The sequence below is a fragment of the Pagrus major genome, chromosome 23, assembly GCF_040436345.1.
Source record: "Pagrus major chromosome 23, Pma_NU_1.0".
NCBI lineage: Eukaryota > Metazoa > Chordata > Actinopteri > Spariformes > Sparidae > Pagrus > Pagrus major.
The window spans coordinates 12,425,633-12,440,767 of record NC_133237.1 but is presented as its reverse complement, the minus strand read 5'-3'; the positions used below and the strand labels follow the sequence as shown (position 1 = coordinate 12,440,767).

At 39.3% G+C, this 15,135-nt stretch overlaps 1 protein-coding gene across 1 annotated transcript; it reads right to left on the bottom strand.

Moving 5' to 3' along the window:
- Positions 1-1,643: 1,643 nt before the first annotated feature.
- On the bottom strand, positions 1,644-14,404 carry LOC141019937 (uncharacterized). Its single transcript, XM_073494976.1, has 21 exons — positions 14,306-14,404; positions 12,209-12,503; positions 11,810-12,106; positions 11,205-11,516; positions 10,787-11,071; positions 10,332-10,628; positions 9,929-10,240; positions 9,543-9,827; positions 8,423-8,719; positions 8,016-8,327; positions 7,630-7,914; positions 6,513-6,809; positions 6,106-6,417; positions 5,720-6,004; positions 4,616-4,912; positions 4,209-4,520; positions 3,823-4,107; positions 3,356-3,682; positions 2,833-3,150; positions 2,055-2,515; positions 1,644-1,874 (listed from the first exon to the last, which is right to left on the bottom strand). The coding sequence occupies exons 1-21, from the start codon at positions 14,402-14,404 to the stop codon at positions 1,866-1,868; spliced, it is 5,979 nt and encodes a 1,992-aa protein (XP_073351077.1). The 3' UTR covers positions 1,644-1,865.
- Between the last annotated feature and the right edge of the window lie 731 nt (positions 14,405-15,135).

The window sequence follows — 15,135 nt, the reverse complement described above, 5'->3', positions numbered from 1 at the left end:
CTGGTTGGGGGTGGTGGGGATGCCACCTAAAGAACCTAAAGTTCCTTCCAATAAGATATTATGGAAATAAAATATGTGATAAAAAGAGTGAGCTGTTCTTACTCAGCCTTTGATTTGTATTATGGAGGAATATGAATCTTTTCATAATTCCTTTATCATGAAATGTAACTTTAAATTCAGTCATTCATCAGTGGTGCTCAAATGTGTGTTGTATCATTCTGAATACTTGACCTGGTCATTAATCATGTGAGACAGTGCAGGGTCCATCAGCTCAGTGAGGATAATCAAAGGCCCTTGTTTTATCAAAAATCCCACAAAAAGCTCTATAGCGCAGAATAAGATGTTTATCCATCATTAATCAAAGTTTCAGAAGAATGCACAGCAGCTCCTTCAGGCTTCCTGCTGTTCATCTTGAGATCTACTTCCTGTCCTCTGAGTTGAACTGTCACCGGCAGGTGGAGCTTCGGGGACTGCTGATGGTTAACACTTTATCGTCAAACTTTAATATTCAACATGTGTGAAATCAAGTTAACACATGAATTTTGTTGTGGATAGAAAAAGTACTCTTCAGCACAAAGTGACGCCCTTGCACTGATAAGGGCTCGGATGAAAAAACTCTTTGAACTGTCCTTGTTATATACAAATTTAGACTAGGGATATCGTATGAGACCAGAATAGACAATTCTGAAAAATAAATAAATAAATTGCACCCTGAACTTAAACTACTTCTTGTTTAGGTGCTACACTTTAATGTAGAGAAACAGAGTTCACAAGAGTTGATGAGTCAAGTTTAACCAATCATGACTCATTCTAAACAGAAGGTATATTTATTTCAATAAATAGAAAATATCACATATCACATAAAATACCACTTTTAAAACATACACAATTTAATTTTTATTCACTCTTAAAATTCACACAAAAAAAGATGACAAATTTAACACAATTAAACTCTAATACCTCCCCTTTCAATCTCATCCACTAGGGGTCGCCACAGGATCATTAATCTGAAAAGCACACTTGCAAACTACACTTTTTTTAAAAAAAGTGCCCTAATTTACAGCAACCAAAACTGCTGTGTGAAAGAGGAAAAACGGAGGAAAAACTGCACACTGCACTGGACTGTAAGTCATTATCTTATCATGTAGGCTTACTGAAAAATACAGCGAGTAAGACACATTGTTTACAAACCTTATGGGTTATTCTTGCTAGCTAGACTCCAGCTAGCTTGTTAGCCTAATACGTTCAGATTTTAAATGCTAATCACATCTAATATCTAATGAACAGCTTTCCTGCATATGTTGCATTCTGTTGCCAAACTGTAGTTTATACTGTACATATCAGGTCCAGCAGCCAGTTTCAACTGTAGGTGCTGATGGAGAGCAAAGTTTATTTTTCATTTTAAATAATGATGCTTTCAAAAGGCGGTGGGGACATGTTCTCAGTGTCCACAGTGTTAATGCCACCTTGGCATATGCATCTAAAGTTTTTGGGTTTACCTCTTTACCTCTATTCTGAATGTTTCTCCTACAGTGAATTTGCACATGTAGTAATTTCCTTAAACCCCACATCAAGACAATAATCCTATAAACTAGTTGTTTATTGTAAGCAATGAGGCAAATGATGACAAACTTTGTTTTTCCATATTTCAATCTTTATTTTTAAATGGAAGAATGAGCACAGTTAAGGAGCATTTGTGAGTTACAATGGCGTTTAAATCTCATTATGTCAAAAATAATAATAGAAATATTAAAAAAGAAACAAAACTTATTACACTTTAAAAGTACTAAGGCCATATACCATCAAAAATCCTTCAAACAAGGCCACGTTTGGATTATAAAACGGGACCTGTCCTGTGATCATCATCATTTAGTCTGAAAAGAGAAAACAAAGAGAATGTGTCAGGATCTGGAGACAGGTTTGTGTTTTACAAAAAATCTTAATATTCTAGAGAAATGACAACACTAAACATAGCAGAGATATTAAAACCATAGCAGTAATACTTTATTGGAAGATTACGTTAAAATCCCAAAACTACTACTGCTGTTTTTTACCTTAATTATAGTAGCAATGACAGCATAGATGATGGCGATGAGGAAAAACAGGAGGAAAGTGAAAGCCATATACCAGCTTTGCACATCCACGTCTCGGTTCACATCAGCCTGTGTGATATCATCAAAGTAGTTTAATGTGCGAGAAAGACATGGATCAATGAACACACCAGCACATGCTTTAGTTATATTCAGGGACAGGGTGGTGTTGGCATGTGTCACCCTGCAGGTGAGGACTGCTCCAGGCAACCAGCTGACTAGGGTCAGACGGAGGTGGCTTTGGATGCTGAACTTTCCTTTTGGGCCTCTGTGGGGCTCACTAGTGTTGTAGTCCAACAGTTTTTGGGTGTGATCAAGAAGCCAAGTGATGTTTATGGGTGCAGGGCTGAAGCCAGAGACCGGGCACACGAGTTCACCGGAGCCCTGGAGCAGGGTGGCTGAAGGTTTGCTGTGGGTCACTTCGGCTGTGGAAAATAGTCATAAAAGGTACTTTAATCTTATCTGATTTAGGAAGATCGTGGAGCAAAAAAAGTAACACTTTAAAATTTGGTACACAAAATCATGAGTAGTTACTCGTCCTCTGTACTTTTGCCCTCGGTGCAAAAGTACAGAGGACGTACAAGGAAAAACATCTATAGAAAATTGTTTGTCCCTGTTGCCATGAATCATTTAAGTGAAAGAGAGAGGAGAGACAGTGATCCTTAGCATTGGTATCTCTGCTACAGTGTAATGAACAACACCAGGGAACTGCAATGTTATTAAAAATGAATCCTCAGCTCACCGAACACATCCTTTATAGTGCTTTCAAAAGGCGTTGGAGACGACTCATGTTTGACAACACATGCATACGTAGACTCTTTGTCCTCAGTTTTGGATGTGTTCAGTCTGCTGCTCATTGAATAAGTGCTGCTCCCTGTGTATTTCCATGTAGGACTGTTGGTGTAGCGAGTTGATGGGAGCGTCTGGCCGTTCTCCTCCCAGTGAACTACGACGTTAGATGGGAAAAATCCAGAAACTAGGCAGGTAAGTGTGAGGACGTCTGATGCAGACAGCTCGGAGGCAGTCGGTTGCATTATCTTCACTGTTGGTGGATACAGGTCTTGAAAAACACAAAGGGGAAACAAAGTACATGAAGGTTTAAATTTTGCATTTTACAATCTGATCTTTAAGGCAAAATTAGGAAGATTTTCTTTTTTTAATGGTGAGTTTCTGATGCAATGTTGCCTTTTTAAACTATGTTAATCACTACAGATCAGAAACGAGTGTGAAGAATCAGATCAAATTATTTTTATGTACAACACTACCTCTGCTTTTGCTTATGTGGTCCTCGAAGCCCTGGCTGGAACACCAGTGCTTTCCCTCACAAGACACTTGTTTATATGCATTCCAATCCTCCGCTGACACATTGAGGAAACTCCTCAAAGTCTGTGTCCCATTGCTGTGACTCACTGGTGGCCCTGTATGGACATCAGGAGAATATTCTTTCCCACCTACTTTCCAGGTGATGGAGAAATCATTAAGAGAAGGGCCGACCAGAAGACAGGTGACAGTCACCTGACCCATGTTCTGAAGCTGCTGGAGTGGTGGTCCCTCAACATATACACTGACTACCTGAGATGATGCTGGAGTCACTGAAAAAAGAACATGACAAAAGTAATGATTATGAGAAAAGAATGTCTTGAATGCTCAATGAATGATTCCGATTTTTTGTGAATGTATTTATTCTACACTTGATACATTGACATGACTGTCAATTATGGTTTCATTTTACCTGAACAGACACTGATGTCCTGTCTGACCTGTTTGTTCAGAGATTTGTCAGACACTTCACACATGAAGACCTTCCCTGTTTTCCACTCTGTCTGAGGGATCTGAAGTTGACTGGTTACTGCCACACGTCCATCTGCACCCATGCTGATGTCATCGTTTGAAGAAGATCTTTGCTTTGACTCAGAAAACCATTTAATCTGAGGGTTGAAGCCCCATCCAGAGCATGAGAGTCTCTGTGGTCCTGACACTTCACTGGGGACTAGAAGGAGGTCCACTGATGGGTCCACTGAATGAGAGATCAATCAGTGCATCAATGAATCAGTCTATTGAAACAGATCAACAAGGTGTGAAACATTAAAGAGAGAAGAAAATATTAGCTCGTCTCACCAAAAATATTGCCTGTGGAGTTTGACTGAAAGTTGCTGGAGAAGCCTTGATTCACTGTGCAGGTGAAACTTGTGTCTTTCTTCCAGTGTTTTTGAGGGACAGTGAAGCGTCTACTGATTGAATGGAGGCCTGAGGCTTGAGGAAGATTAACATACTGTTTTTCAGAGATGTGGACACTGTTGGCTTGAAAGGTTACATACAGATCAGTGGAGGAGAGTTGTGTGACGTCACACTCCAGCACAGCACTGTTTCCCTTCAGCAAATCTGGTAGAGATCTCCTGATCTCCACTGATGGAGCTGTGGCTGCAGGCACTGGATGATGGAGAGAGAAAACAAAGCAGAATGTATTCTTTTAGGTTCTTTGCTGTCACGACACGTCTGATTTTCATGTTGTATAATTGTCTTACCTGCAACACTTATGGTCTTTTCAGCTAATGAGAAGCAGGCATGTTCTGCTCTGCATGTTATGTGCTTCAGTTGTTTCCACTGGCTGGAGGAAACTCTCACATCACTGAATACAAGAGTCGTGTTTTTGTTCTGGCTCACTGTGTTACTGTGTGAGACTCTCCCATCCATCAGCCAGGTCACCTTGGCATCAAAACCAGTGCTGACCAAACATGTTGCTTGCACCTCAGATGTTGACATCATGACTGTCTCGAAGCTGGGAATCTCCACATGAATGGAAGGAGGGACGCTTGAATAAGCTGAGAGTTGAAAATACACAGAAGAAGAATCATGAAGCAAGACAAAATCATGTGTCAGCTATTTATTGGTAAACTAAGAATTGTTCCACATCATAAGATCATTTTGATATTATGTTCAAAACCTGCAAAATGTAGTGTTTTTAATAATATTGAAAAAAATGACTCTGTAATATAAAAAGGTCACTTACAATAACATAGCATAACATTTTAGCCTAATGGAAGCCTGTGCAGCCTCTTTGAGTCTCAGCATGTCTGGCTAAACGTGGTGTACGTTACTCGTCTCAGAACCAGACGAATCCTCAAGCTCATGTGTAATTTGCTGTGAGATACATCTGTCCACATTCCCATTTAGACAGGTTTGTGACGGGCCAATCACAGCCGTTATCTGATATGAGGTTTGTTAGAGAGGACGACTGAAAGGAGCGTCCCCGGTCCAGATTTTGGTCTGCACTAGTTGATTATCAGATAATTCTCATCCTCATGAAGAGTGGGACAAAGATCAATGAATATTAGATTTTTGTCCACCAGGTGGCAAGAAACACACCTCCAAATAGATGCTAATGTTACTTTGTTTCTGCTCAGTGGTACAGGGTGATATTTTTTGCCATCACGTTAGCTTATCAATGCTGTAAGCAGATACAAGGTGGTGGTTGTGCATGTACCAGCTTCTTTGGATTATTTTCATGTACCTTATTTCACATAAATTGATTAATGGGGCATTCAATTTCAAAATAATTAATTCTATGATGGTTGTATAATTCTGATTAGAGATTTGGATGGATTTGTTGTTCTCCTGTTTGAATTTACCTGAACAGACACTGATGTCCTGTCTGACCTGTTTGTTCAGAGATTTGTCAGACACTTCACACGTGAAGACCTTCCCTGTTTTCCACTCTGTCTGAGGGATCTGAAGTTTACTGGTTACTGCCACACGTCCATCTGCACCCATGCTGATGTCATCGTTTGAAGAAGATCTTTGCTTTGACTCAGAAAACCATTTAATCTGAGGGTTGAAGCCCCATGCAGAGCATGAGAGTGTCTGTGGTCCTGACACTTCACTGGGGACTAGAAGGAGCTCCACTGATGGGTCCACTGAATGAGAGATCAATCAGTGCATCAATGAATCAGTCTATTGAAACAGATCAACAAGGTGTGAAACATTAAAGAGAGAAAAAAATATTAGCTCATCTCACCAAAAATATTGCCTGTGGAGTTTGACTGAAAGTTGCTGGAGAAGCCTTGATTCACTGTGCAGGTGAAACTTGTGTCTTTCTTCCAGTGTTTTTGAGGGACAGTGAAGCGTCTACTGATTGAATGGAGGCCTGAGGCTTGAGGAAGATTAACATACTGTTTTTCAGAGATGTGGACACTGTTGGCTTGAAAGGTTACATACAGATCAGTGGAGGAGAGTTGTGTGACGTCACACTCCAGCACAGCACTGTTTCCCTTCAGCAAATCTGGTAGAGATCTCCTGATCTCCACTGATGGAGCTGTGGCTGCAGGCTCTGGATGATGGAGAGAGAAAACAAAGCAGAATGTATTCTTTTAGGTTCTTTGCTGTCACGACACGTCTGATTTTCATGTTGTATAGTTGTCTTACCTGCAACACTTATGGTCTTTTCAGCTAATGAGAAGCAGGCATGTTCTGCTCTGCACGTTATGTGCTTCAGTTGTTTCCACTGGCTGGAGGAAACTCTCACATCACTGAATACATGAGTCGTGTTTTTGTTCTGGCTCACTGTGTTACTGTGTGAGACTCTCCCATCCATCAGCCAGGTCACCTTGGCATCAAAACTAGTGCTGACCAAACATGTTGCTTGCACCTCAGATGTTGACATCATGACTGTCTCGAAGCTGGGAATCTCCACATGAATGGAAGGAGGGACGCTTGAATAAGCTGAGAGTTGAAAATACACAGAAGAAGAATCATGAAGCAAGACAAAATCATGAGTCAACTATTTATTGGTAAACTAAGAATTGTTCCACATCATAAGATCATTTTGATATTATGTTCAAAACCTGCAAAATGTAGTGTTTTTAATAATATTGAAAAAAATGACTGTAATATAAAAAGGTCACTTACAATAACATAGCATAACATTTTAGTCTTTTACAACTTTATGTAATGGAAGCCTGTGCAGCCTCTTTGAGTCTCAGCATGTCTGGCTAAACGTGGTGTACGTTACTCGTCTCAGAACCAGACAAATCCTCAAGCTCATGTGTAATTTGCTGTGAGGTACATCTGTCCACATTCCCATTTAGACAGGTTTGTGACGAGCCAATCACAGCCGTTATCTACTATGAGGTTTGTTAGAGAGGACGACTGAAAGGAGCGTCCTCGGTCCAGATTTTGGTCTGCACTAGTTGATTATCAGATAATTCTCATCCTCATGAAGAGTGGGACAAAGATCAATGAATATTAGATTTTTGTCCACCAGGTGGCAAGAAACACACCTCCAAATAGATGCTAATGTTACTTTGTTTCTGCTCAGTGGTACAGGGTGATATTTTTTGCCATCACGTTAGCTTATCAATGCTGTAAGCAGATACAAGGTGGTGGTTGTGCATGTACCAGCTTCTTTGGATTATTTTCATGTACCTTATTTCACATAAATTGATTAATGGGGCATTCAATTTCAAAATAATTAATTCTATGATGGTTGTATAATTCTGATTAGAGATTTGGATGGATTTGTTGTTCTCCTGTTTGAATTTACCTGAACATACACTGATGTCCTGTCTGACCTGTTTGTTCAGAGATTTGTCAGACACTTCACACGTGAAGACCTTCCCTGTTTTCCACTCTGTCTGAGGGATCTGAAGTTGACTGGTTACTGCCACACATCCATCTGCACCCATGCTGATGTCATCGTTTGAAGAAGATCTTTGCTTTGACTCAGAAAACCATTTAATCTGAGGGTTGAAGCCCCATCCAGAGCATGAGAGTCTCTGTGGTCCTGACACTTCACTGGGGACTAGAAGGAGCTCCACTGATGGGTCCACTGAATGAGAGATCAATCAGTGCATCAATGAATCAGTCTATTGAAACAGATCAACAAGGTGTGAAACATTAAAGAGAGAAAAAAATATTAGCTCATCTCACCAAAAATATTGCCTGTGGAGTTTGACTGAAAGTTGCTGGAGAAGCCTTGATTCACTGTGCAGGTGAAACTTGTGTCTTTCTTCCAGTGTTTTTGAGGGACAGTGAAGCGTCTACTGATTGAATGGAGGCCTGAGGCTTGAGGAAGATTAACATACTGTTTTTCAGAGATGTGGACACTGTTGGCTTGAAAGGTTACATACAGATCAGTGGAGGAGAGTTGTGTGACGTCACACTCCAGCACAGCACTGTTTCCCTTCAGCAAATCTGGTAGAGATCTCCTGATCTCCACTGATGGAGCTGTGGCTGCAGGCTCTGGATGATGGAGAGAGAAAACAAAGCAGAATGTATTCTTTTAGGTTCTTTGCTGTCACGACACGTCTGATTTTCATGTTGTATAGTTGTCTTACCTGCAACACTTATGGTCTTCTCAGCTAATGAGAAGCAGGCATGTTCTGCTCTGCACGTTATGTGCTTTAGTTGTTTCCACTGGCTGGAGGAAACTCTCACATCACTGAATACATGAGTCGTGTTTTTGTTCTGGCTCACTGTGTTACTGTGTGAGACTCTACCATCCGTCAGCCAGGTCACCTTGGCATCAAAACTAGTGCTGACCAAACATGTTGCTTGCACCTCAGATGTTGACATCATGACTGTCTCGAAGCTGGGAATCTCCACATGAATGGAAGGAGGGACGCTTGAATAAGCTGAGAGTTGAAAATACACAGAAGAAGAATCATGAAGCAAGACAAAATCATGAGTCAACTATTTATTGGTAAACTAAGAATTGTTCCACATCATAAGATCATTTTGATATTATGTTCAAAACCTGCAAAATGTAGTGTTTTTAATAATATTGAAAAAAATGACTGTAATATAAAAAGGTCACTTACAATAACAGAGCATAACATTTTAGCCTTTTACAACTTTATGTAATGGAAGCCTGTGCAGCCTCTTTGAGTCTCAGCATGTCTGGCTGAACGTGGTGTACGTTACTCGTCTCAGAACCAGACGAATCCTCAAGCTCATGTGTAATTTGCTGTGAGACACATCTGTCCACATTCCCATTTAGACAGGTTTGTGACGAGCCAATCACAGCCGTTATCTGATATGAGGTTTGTTAGAGAGGACGACTGAAAGGAGCATCCCCGGTCCAGATTTTGGTCTGCACTAGTTGATTATCAGATAATTCTCATCCTCATGAAGAGTGGGACAAAGATCAATGAATATTAGTTTTTTGTCCACCAGGTGGCAAGAAACACACCTCCAAATAGATGCTAATGTTACTTTGTTTCTGCTCAGTGGTACAGGGTGATATTTTTTGCCATCACGTTAGCTTATCAATGCTGTAAGCAGATACAAGGTGGTGGTTGTGCATGTACCAGCTTCTTTGGATCATTTTCATGTACCTTATTTCACATGAATTGATTAATGGGGCATTCAATTTCAACAGAATTAATTATATGATGGTTGTATAATTCTGATTAGAGATTTGGATGGATTTGTTGTTCTCCTTCTGTTTGAATTTACCTGAGCAGAGGCTGATGTCCTGTCTGACCTGTTTGTTCAGAGATTTATCAGACACTTCACACGTGAAGACCTTCCCTGTTTTCCACTCTGCCTGAGGGATCTGAAGTTGACTGGTTACTGCCACACGTCCATCTGCACCCATGCTGATGTCATCATTTGAAGAAGATCTTTGCGTTGACTCAGAAAACCATTTAATCTGAGGGTTGAAGCCCCATCCAGAGCATGAGAGTCTCTGTGGTCCTGACACTTCACTGGGGACTAGAAGGAGCTCCACTGATGGGTCCACTGAATGAGAGATCAATCAGTGCATCAATGAATCAGTCTATTGAAACAGATCAACAAGGTGTGAAACATTAAAGAGAGAAAAAAATATTAGCTCGTCTCACCAAAAATATTGCCTGTGGAGTTTGACTGAAAGTTGCTGGAGAAGCCTTGATTCACTGTGCAGGTGAAACTTGTGTCTTTCTTCCAGTGTTTTTGAGGGACAGTGAAGCGTCTACTGATTGAATGGAGGCCTGAGGCTTGAGGAAGATCAACATACTGTTTCTCAGAGATGTGGACACTGTTGGCTTGAAAGGTTACATACAGATCAGTGGAGGAGAGTTGTGTGACGCCACACTCCAGCACAGCACTGTTTCCCTTCAGCAAATCTGGTAGAGATCTCCTGATCTCCACTGATGGAGCTGTGGCTGCAGGCTCTGGATGATGGAGAGAGAAAACAAAGCAAATGTCTCTCTAGTCCTTCACTTTGACAAAATACTCAATGTTCATGTTGTATCGTCGTCTTACCTGCAACACTCACAGTCCTCTCAGTGGATGAGAAGCACGTATGGACAGCTCTGCATGTTTGAAACTCAAGTTGTTTCCATTTATTTGATGAAACTGTCACTTCACTCAATATATGAGTTGTGTTTTCAGCTCGCTTCACTTGGCTACTTGGTGCAGCTGTCCCATCCATCAGCCAGGTCACCTCAGCATTAAAAACTGTGCGGACCAAACATGTTGCTTGTACCTCAGATGTTGACATCATGACTGTCTTGAAGCTGGGAATCTCCACATGAATGGAAGAAGGGACGCTTGAATAAGCTGAGAGTGAACAATACAGGAAAAAAGAACCGTGAATTAATAGCAAACCTCTTATATATTTTGACTTAATTGACATTACACTTCAAAATAATTCAAAAGCACTTTTTGAATAGTCAGTGTCGAGACAGCTGAGGTTGTGACTCTCCATTTAATCTTACCTGAGCAGATACTGATGTCTTTTTCCACTGTTTTGTCAAGAGATCTGTCTGACACTTTACACGTGAAGACCTTCCCTGTTTTCCACTCTGTCTGAGGGATCTGAAGTTGACTGGTTACTGCCACACGTCCATCTGCACCCATGCTGATGTCATTGTTTGAAGAAGACCTTTGCTTTGACTCAGAAAACCATTTAATCTGAGGGTTGAAGCCCCATCCAGAGCATGAGAGTCTCTGTGGTCCTGACACTTCACTGGGGACTAGAAGGAGCTCCATTGATGGGTCCACTAAATTTTATGCCAACAAATGAATAAATTAATGAATCACTGAATCAGTCAATGTATCGATTAATTTAAATAATAAAAGCACTTTACAACTTTACAAATCAACAGTTTTTGAAGAAACAGTAAAAACTCTCACCAAAAAAATTCCCAGTGGAATTCGATGTGAATTTGCGATTGTAGCCTTGATTCACTGTGCAGGTGAAACTTGTGTCATTATTCCAGTACCGTGAAAGGACAGTGAAGCGTCTACTGATTGAATGGAGGCCTGGGGTTTCAGGAAGGTCAACATACAGTTTGTCAGAAATGTCGACACTGTCTGCCTGAAACGTGATGTACAGATCAGTGGAGGAGAGTTGTGTGACGTCACACTCCAGCACAGCACTGTTTCCCTTCAGCAAATCTGGTAGAGATCTCCTGATCTCCACTGATGGAGCTGTGGCTGCAGGCTCTGGATGATGGAGAGAGAAAACAAAGCAGAATATTTTATTTTGGGTCCATCACTTCCATAGCACTCCTTTTACCACTTTACAATAAGGTAAACAAAACTTTTGTTAGGAGTGAGTAAAGAATGAATCAGGAATGACTTGGTTGTTAATTAATCATTGATGAGTCCTTCCTGAGTAACTGTGACTCAATGTCTATATTGTTGATAATGATGAGTTACTGAAGAACAGACTTGGAGAAACTATGTTTTTTGAGTCATTAGATAATCATGAATGAACAGCATTTGCTCTTTTTTACCTGAAAAATGTATGGACTTCTCAGCGGATGACAGGCAGCGATGTTCTGCTTTACATTTTACAAGCCTCAGTTGTTTCCACTGCCTTGTGGAAACTGTCAGAGTGCCTATTAAATGAGTCCCATTTCTGGTCTGCTTCACTTTGTTACTGGATTGGAGTCTCCCATCCATCAGCCAGGTCACCTTGGCGTCAAACACGGTGCGGACTGAACATGATGCCTTCACCTCAGATGTTGCCTTCATTACTGTCATGAAGCTGGGAATCTCAATATGAATGGAAGGATGGGTGTGTGTATGGACTATAAAAACAAATACATACATTAAAAACACATAAATAAAATATTCATAATATATTAACAATTTTCATATTGTGCTGTGAGACAGAAGCTCTACATACTCACTTTGACAAATACTTATTGTTTTTATAAATGCGTTGTTGTTGTGAGTGGCCTTGCAAGTAAAACTTGAGCCAGCTTCCCACTCTCTCGTATTCGGCCCAATCTCAATGCTCAGACTGAAGGTTTTCTCTGTCCTCTCCACACTCTGCAGCTTCCTCTGGATTTGCCCAATGTTAAGAGGTTGGTTGTCCCGTTGCCAATTCACACTCAGTTTTTCTGGGAAGAAGTCACTTAGGGTGCAGATGAGTCTGACTGGTGAGGTCTGAAATTCTCCATCCCAGACAGGGTGTAATGTGATCTTTGGAGAGACAACCCGCGGTACTGAGATAGAGAAGAGATTTTGTTTTTAACTTGTATTCATTCTAAACTTTGTCAATGATTTATATATACGAGTTGCTTTCATCTCTTACCTTCACATTTCTGTCAATTAACCAGCTGTGTTGTCTCAATGCTAAGTGTAAAGTCTTTGTATTTAGACTAGATGGCAGAGTTGTGGTTTAAGAGATTCTGGTGGAGTTAGATGGAGAAGTCTGTTGCACAGATGTTGCAGCGTGACAGGCCAGAGTGATCAGAGCAAGCAGCGAGCGGAAGCATTGAGTAACACTCAGGTCCCAAAAAAGGACCAAAACACAGAAGTGAAACAATGCAAAGAGCAACGGTGCATCACAGACACCAGGTGTGAGGTGTGGTTATGCCAGTAAGAGAAACAGAGTGCACATTTCAATATATCAGTTAACACAAGTTCACATGGCTTCTCATGACTTTGCTTAAGGTTTTAGTTCTAGTTCTCTAATATTAATAGACTCGACAACTAACCAACTGTAAAATCTTTGAATTTACATATTGAGTTCAACATGGGCTGTTGATTCCAGGTGCTGGGAGGTGATGAACAGCAACATATACATGATATATAATAAAATAACATTAAAAATGGTTTGAAAGTATTTCAAGATTATAAAGATTTACTATGAGTATAATGTTTTTTAATTTGAAGGTGAAACTATAGACAGTGTGAACAATTTCAAAATAATAGACAAGAGAAAGAAGTTTGAGTTGCAACATAAGTGGTTATCTTCATTACAACATTTATTTTCAAAAAGATACAAAGCTCTTGTAATTAAAATGAAAAAAGACGATTGCGATTACTTACATGATACTATGAGTTTTAAAGCAAAAATGTGTGAAAAATGCTTTTTCTTTTACAGAAAGTTCACCTTGTTTCATTTAATCTGAAAAGACAGAAAAAAAACATTAAAAAGTGGATTAGTAATATGCAACAAAATGATCACATTTCTACAGCTAAAGCAGTGCATTGCTGCATCATAAAAAATAAAACGAATGAAAAATATTTGTTTTGGATTTCAGAGGTCTGGTCTTTTTAAAGTGAGATTAACCTTATCATTGTCAAGTGAGACACTGAAGCATGCATGTAATCTTCTGATGATTGTAAAATAAATGTATCAATATATGGCACAAATAAAATGCTCCTGTTGTAGTTTGCTAAATTTAAATTATTCAACTTGCGAGAAAAAAAACAACATTTTGGGATTATATTAAACACAAAATAACAGCAAAATAAAGTGTAATTTAGTCATAGCCATACAATTTGATATGATATTGTTCAGACTCAAAATGTTAAATATTTGTTAAGACATAACTAGACATAACTAAAGCATACCAGAGTTGATTTGTCACCTCTCTAGTATTATCTTTATGCTTTACAAAGCTAACTTTTATTTCAAGTTCATCGTGTTAAATCGCACAAATGCTGCCGTTTTTCATCATTAACAGTGGAGCTCGTGTTGCAATCACTTTTAGAATTAGAGGAAAAACGTAAAAAGACAGTAGCATGGTAAATTAAGCACTTACAACAATAACCAGATGTAGTCAAATATTCATAATGCAGTATGTCACTTACTGCAGTATTATTATTATGTTACTGCCATTTTTTCTCTCGCGACTCTGCCCCGTGTGAACCTATTGTCATTCTAACTCCTGTGTTACGACTTTACTGCCAACCCTACTTTGTTTGAATTCATAAAATAGTTTTGTCTTTCTCTGCGCTCTGTGAATCACTCCAACACATAAACTCATCATTACCTTGAAAGCAATGGTTCCAATGGTGAACAGCAGAGTGATGATGAAGAGAAGGATGAAGGTGACAGCTGTGTCTCCCATGTTATCTTCCTCTGCCTCCATAGCACCATTCCACTGGCTGTGAATTACAAGCTCGTACCCTGGATGTAGTGTACAGTAATTAATCAGTTAGTATTTGGGACAGAAATCTGTAGATTTGAATGCTCACGAACAACCGAATTTGATTAATTTCCTTTAGTCTGGCAATATAATATAGCTATGAATCATAAACAACCTTTCAGGCCAGGGTGGATTTAATCAGTAAATCATTTATTTAGTCAGTCAATCCAAGTATGAAATAATACATATTATTATAATATAATAAAAATATTATATAATACATATTATATGTATCTATAAATTGTATGTATGTATATATATATATATATATATATATCTATATCTATATATATATATATATATATATATATATATATATATATATATATATATATATATATATATACATATATATATATATATATATATATTACATGTTGTTATGAGTGTACCATAAGGCCTAATAGTTTGACATGTTCTAAATGTTGATTATGTTATTAAATATAAAAAAGCTGTTCCTACAATGATCCTGAATTGCTCTGGAGAGACCCCATTACTGATGTGGCATGCATGACTTGGCTTGTTGATTCATGTATTCATCATTTGACAAAGAGACCATAGCATTGGACTTTAAACGATAATCTGTCTTGTGTTGAGGGGCGCAAGACCCATTAGAGTACACAGATACACAAAGACAAGTCACACAAACATTGTTAAAGCACCATATACAGATA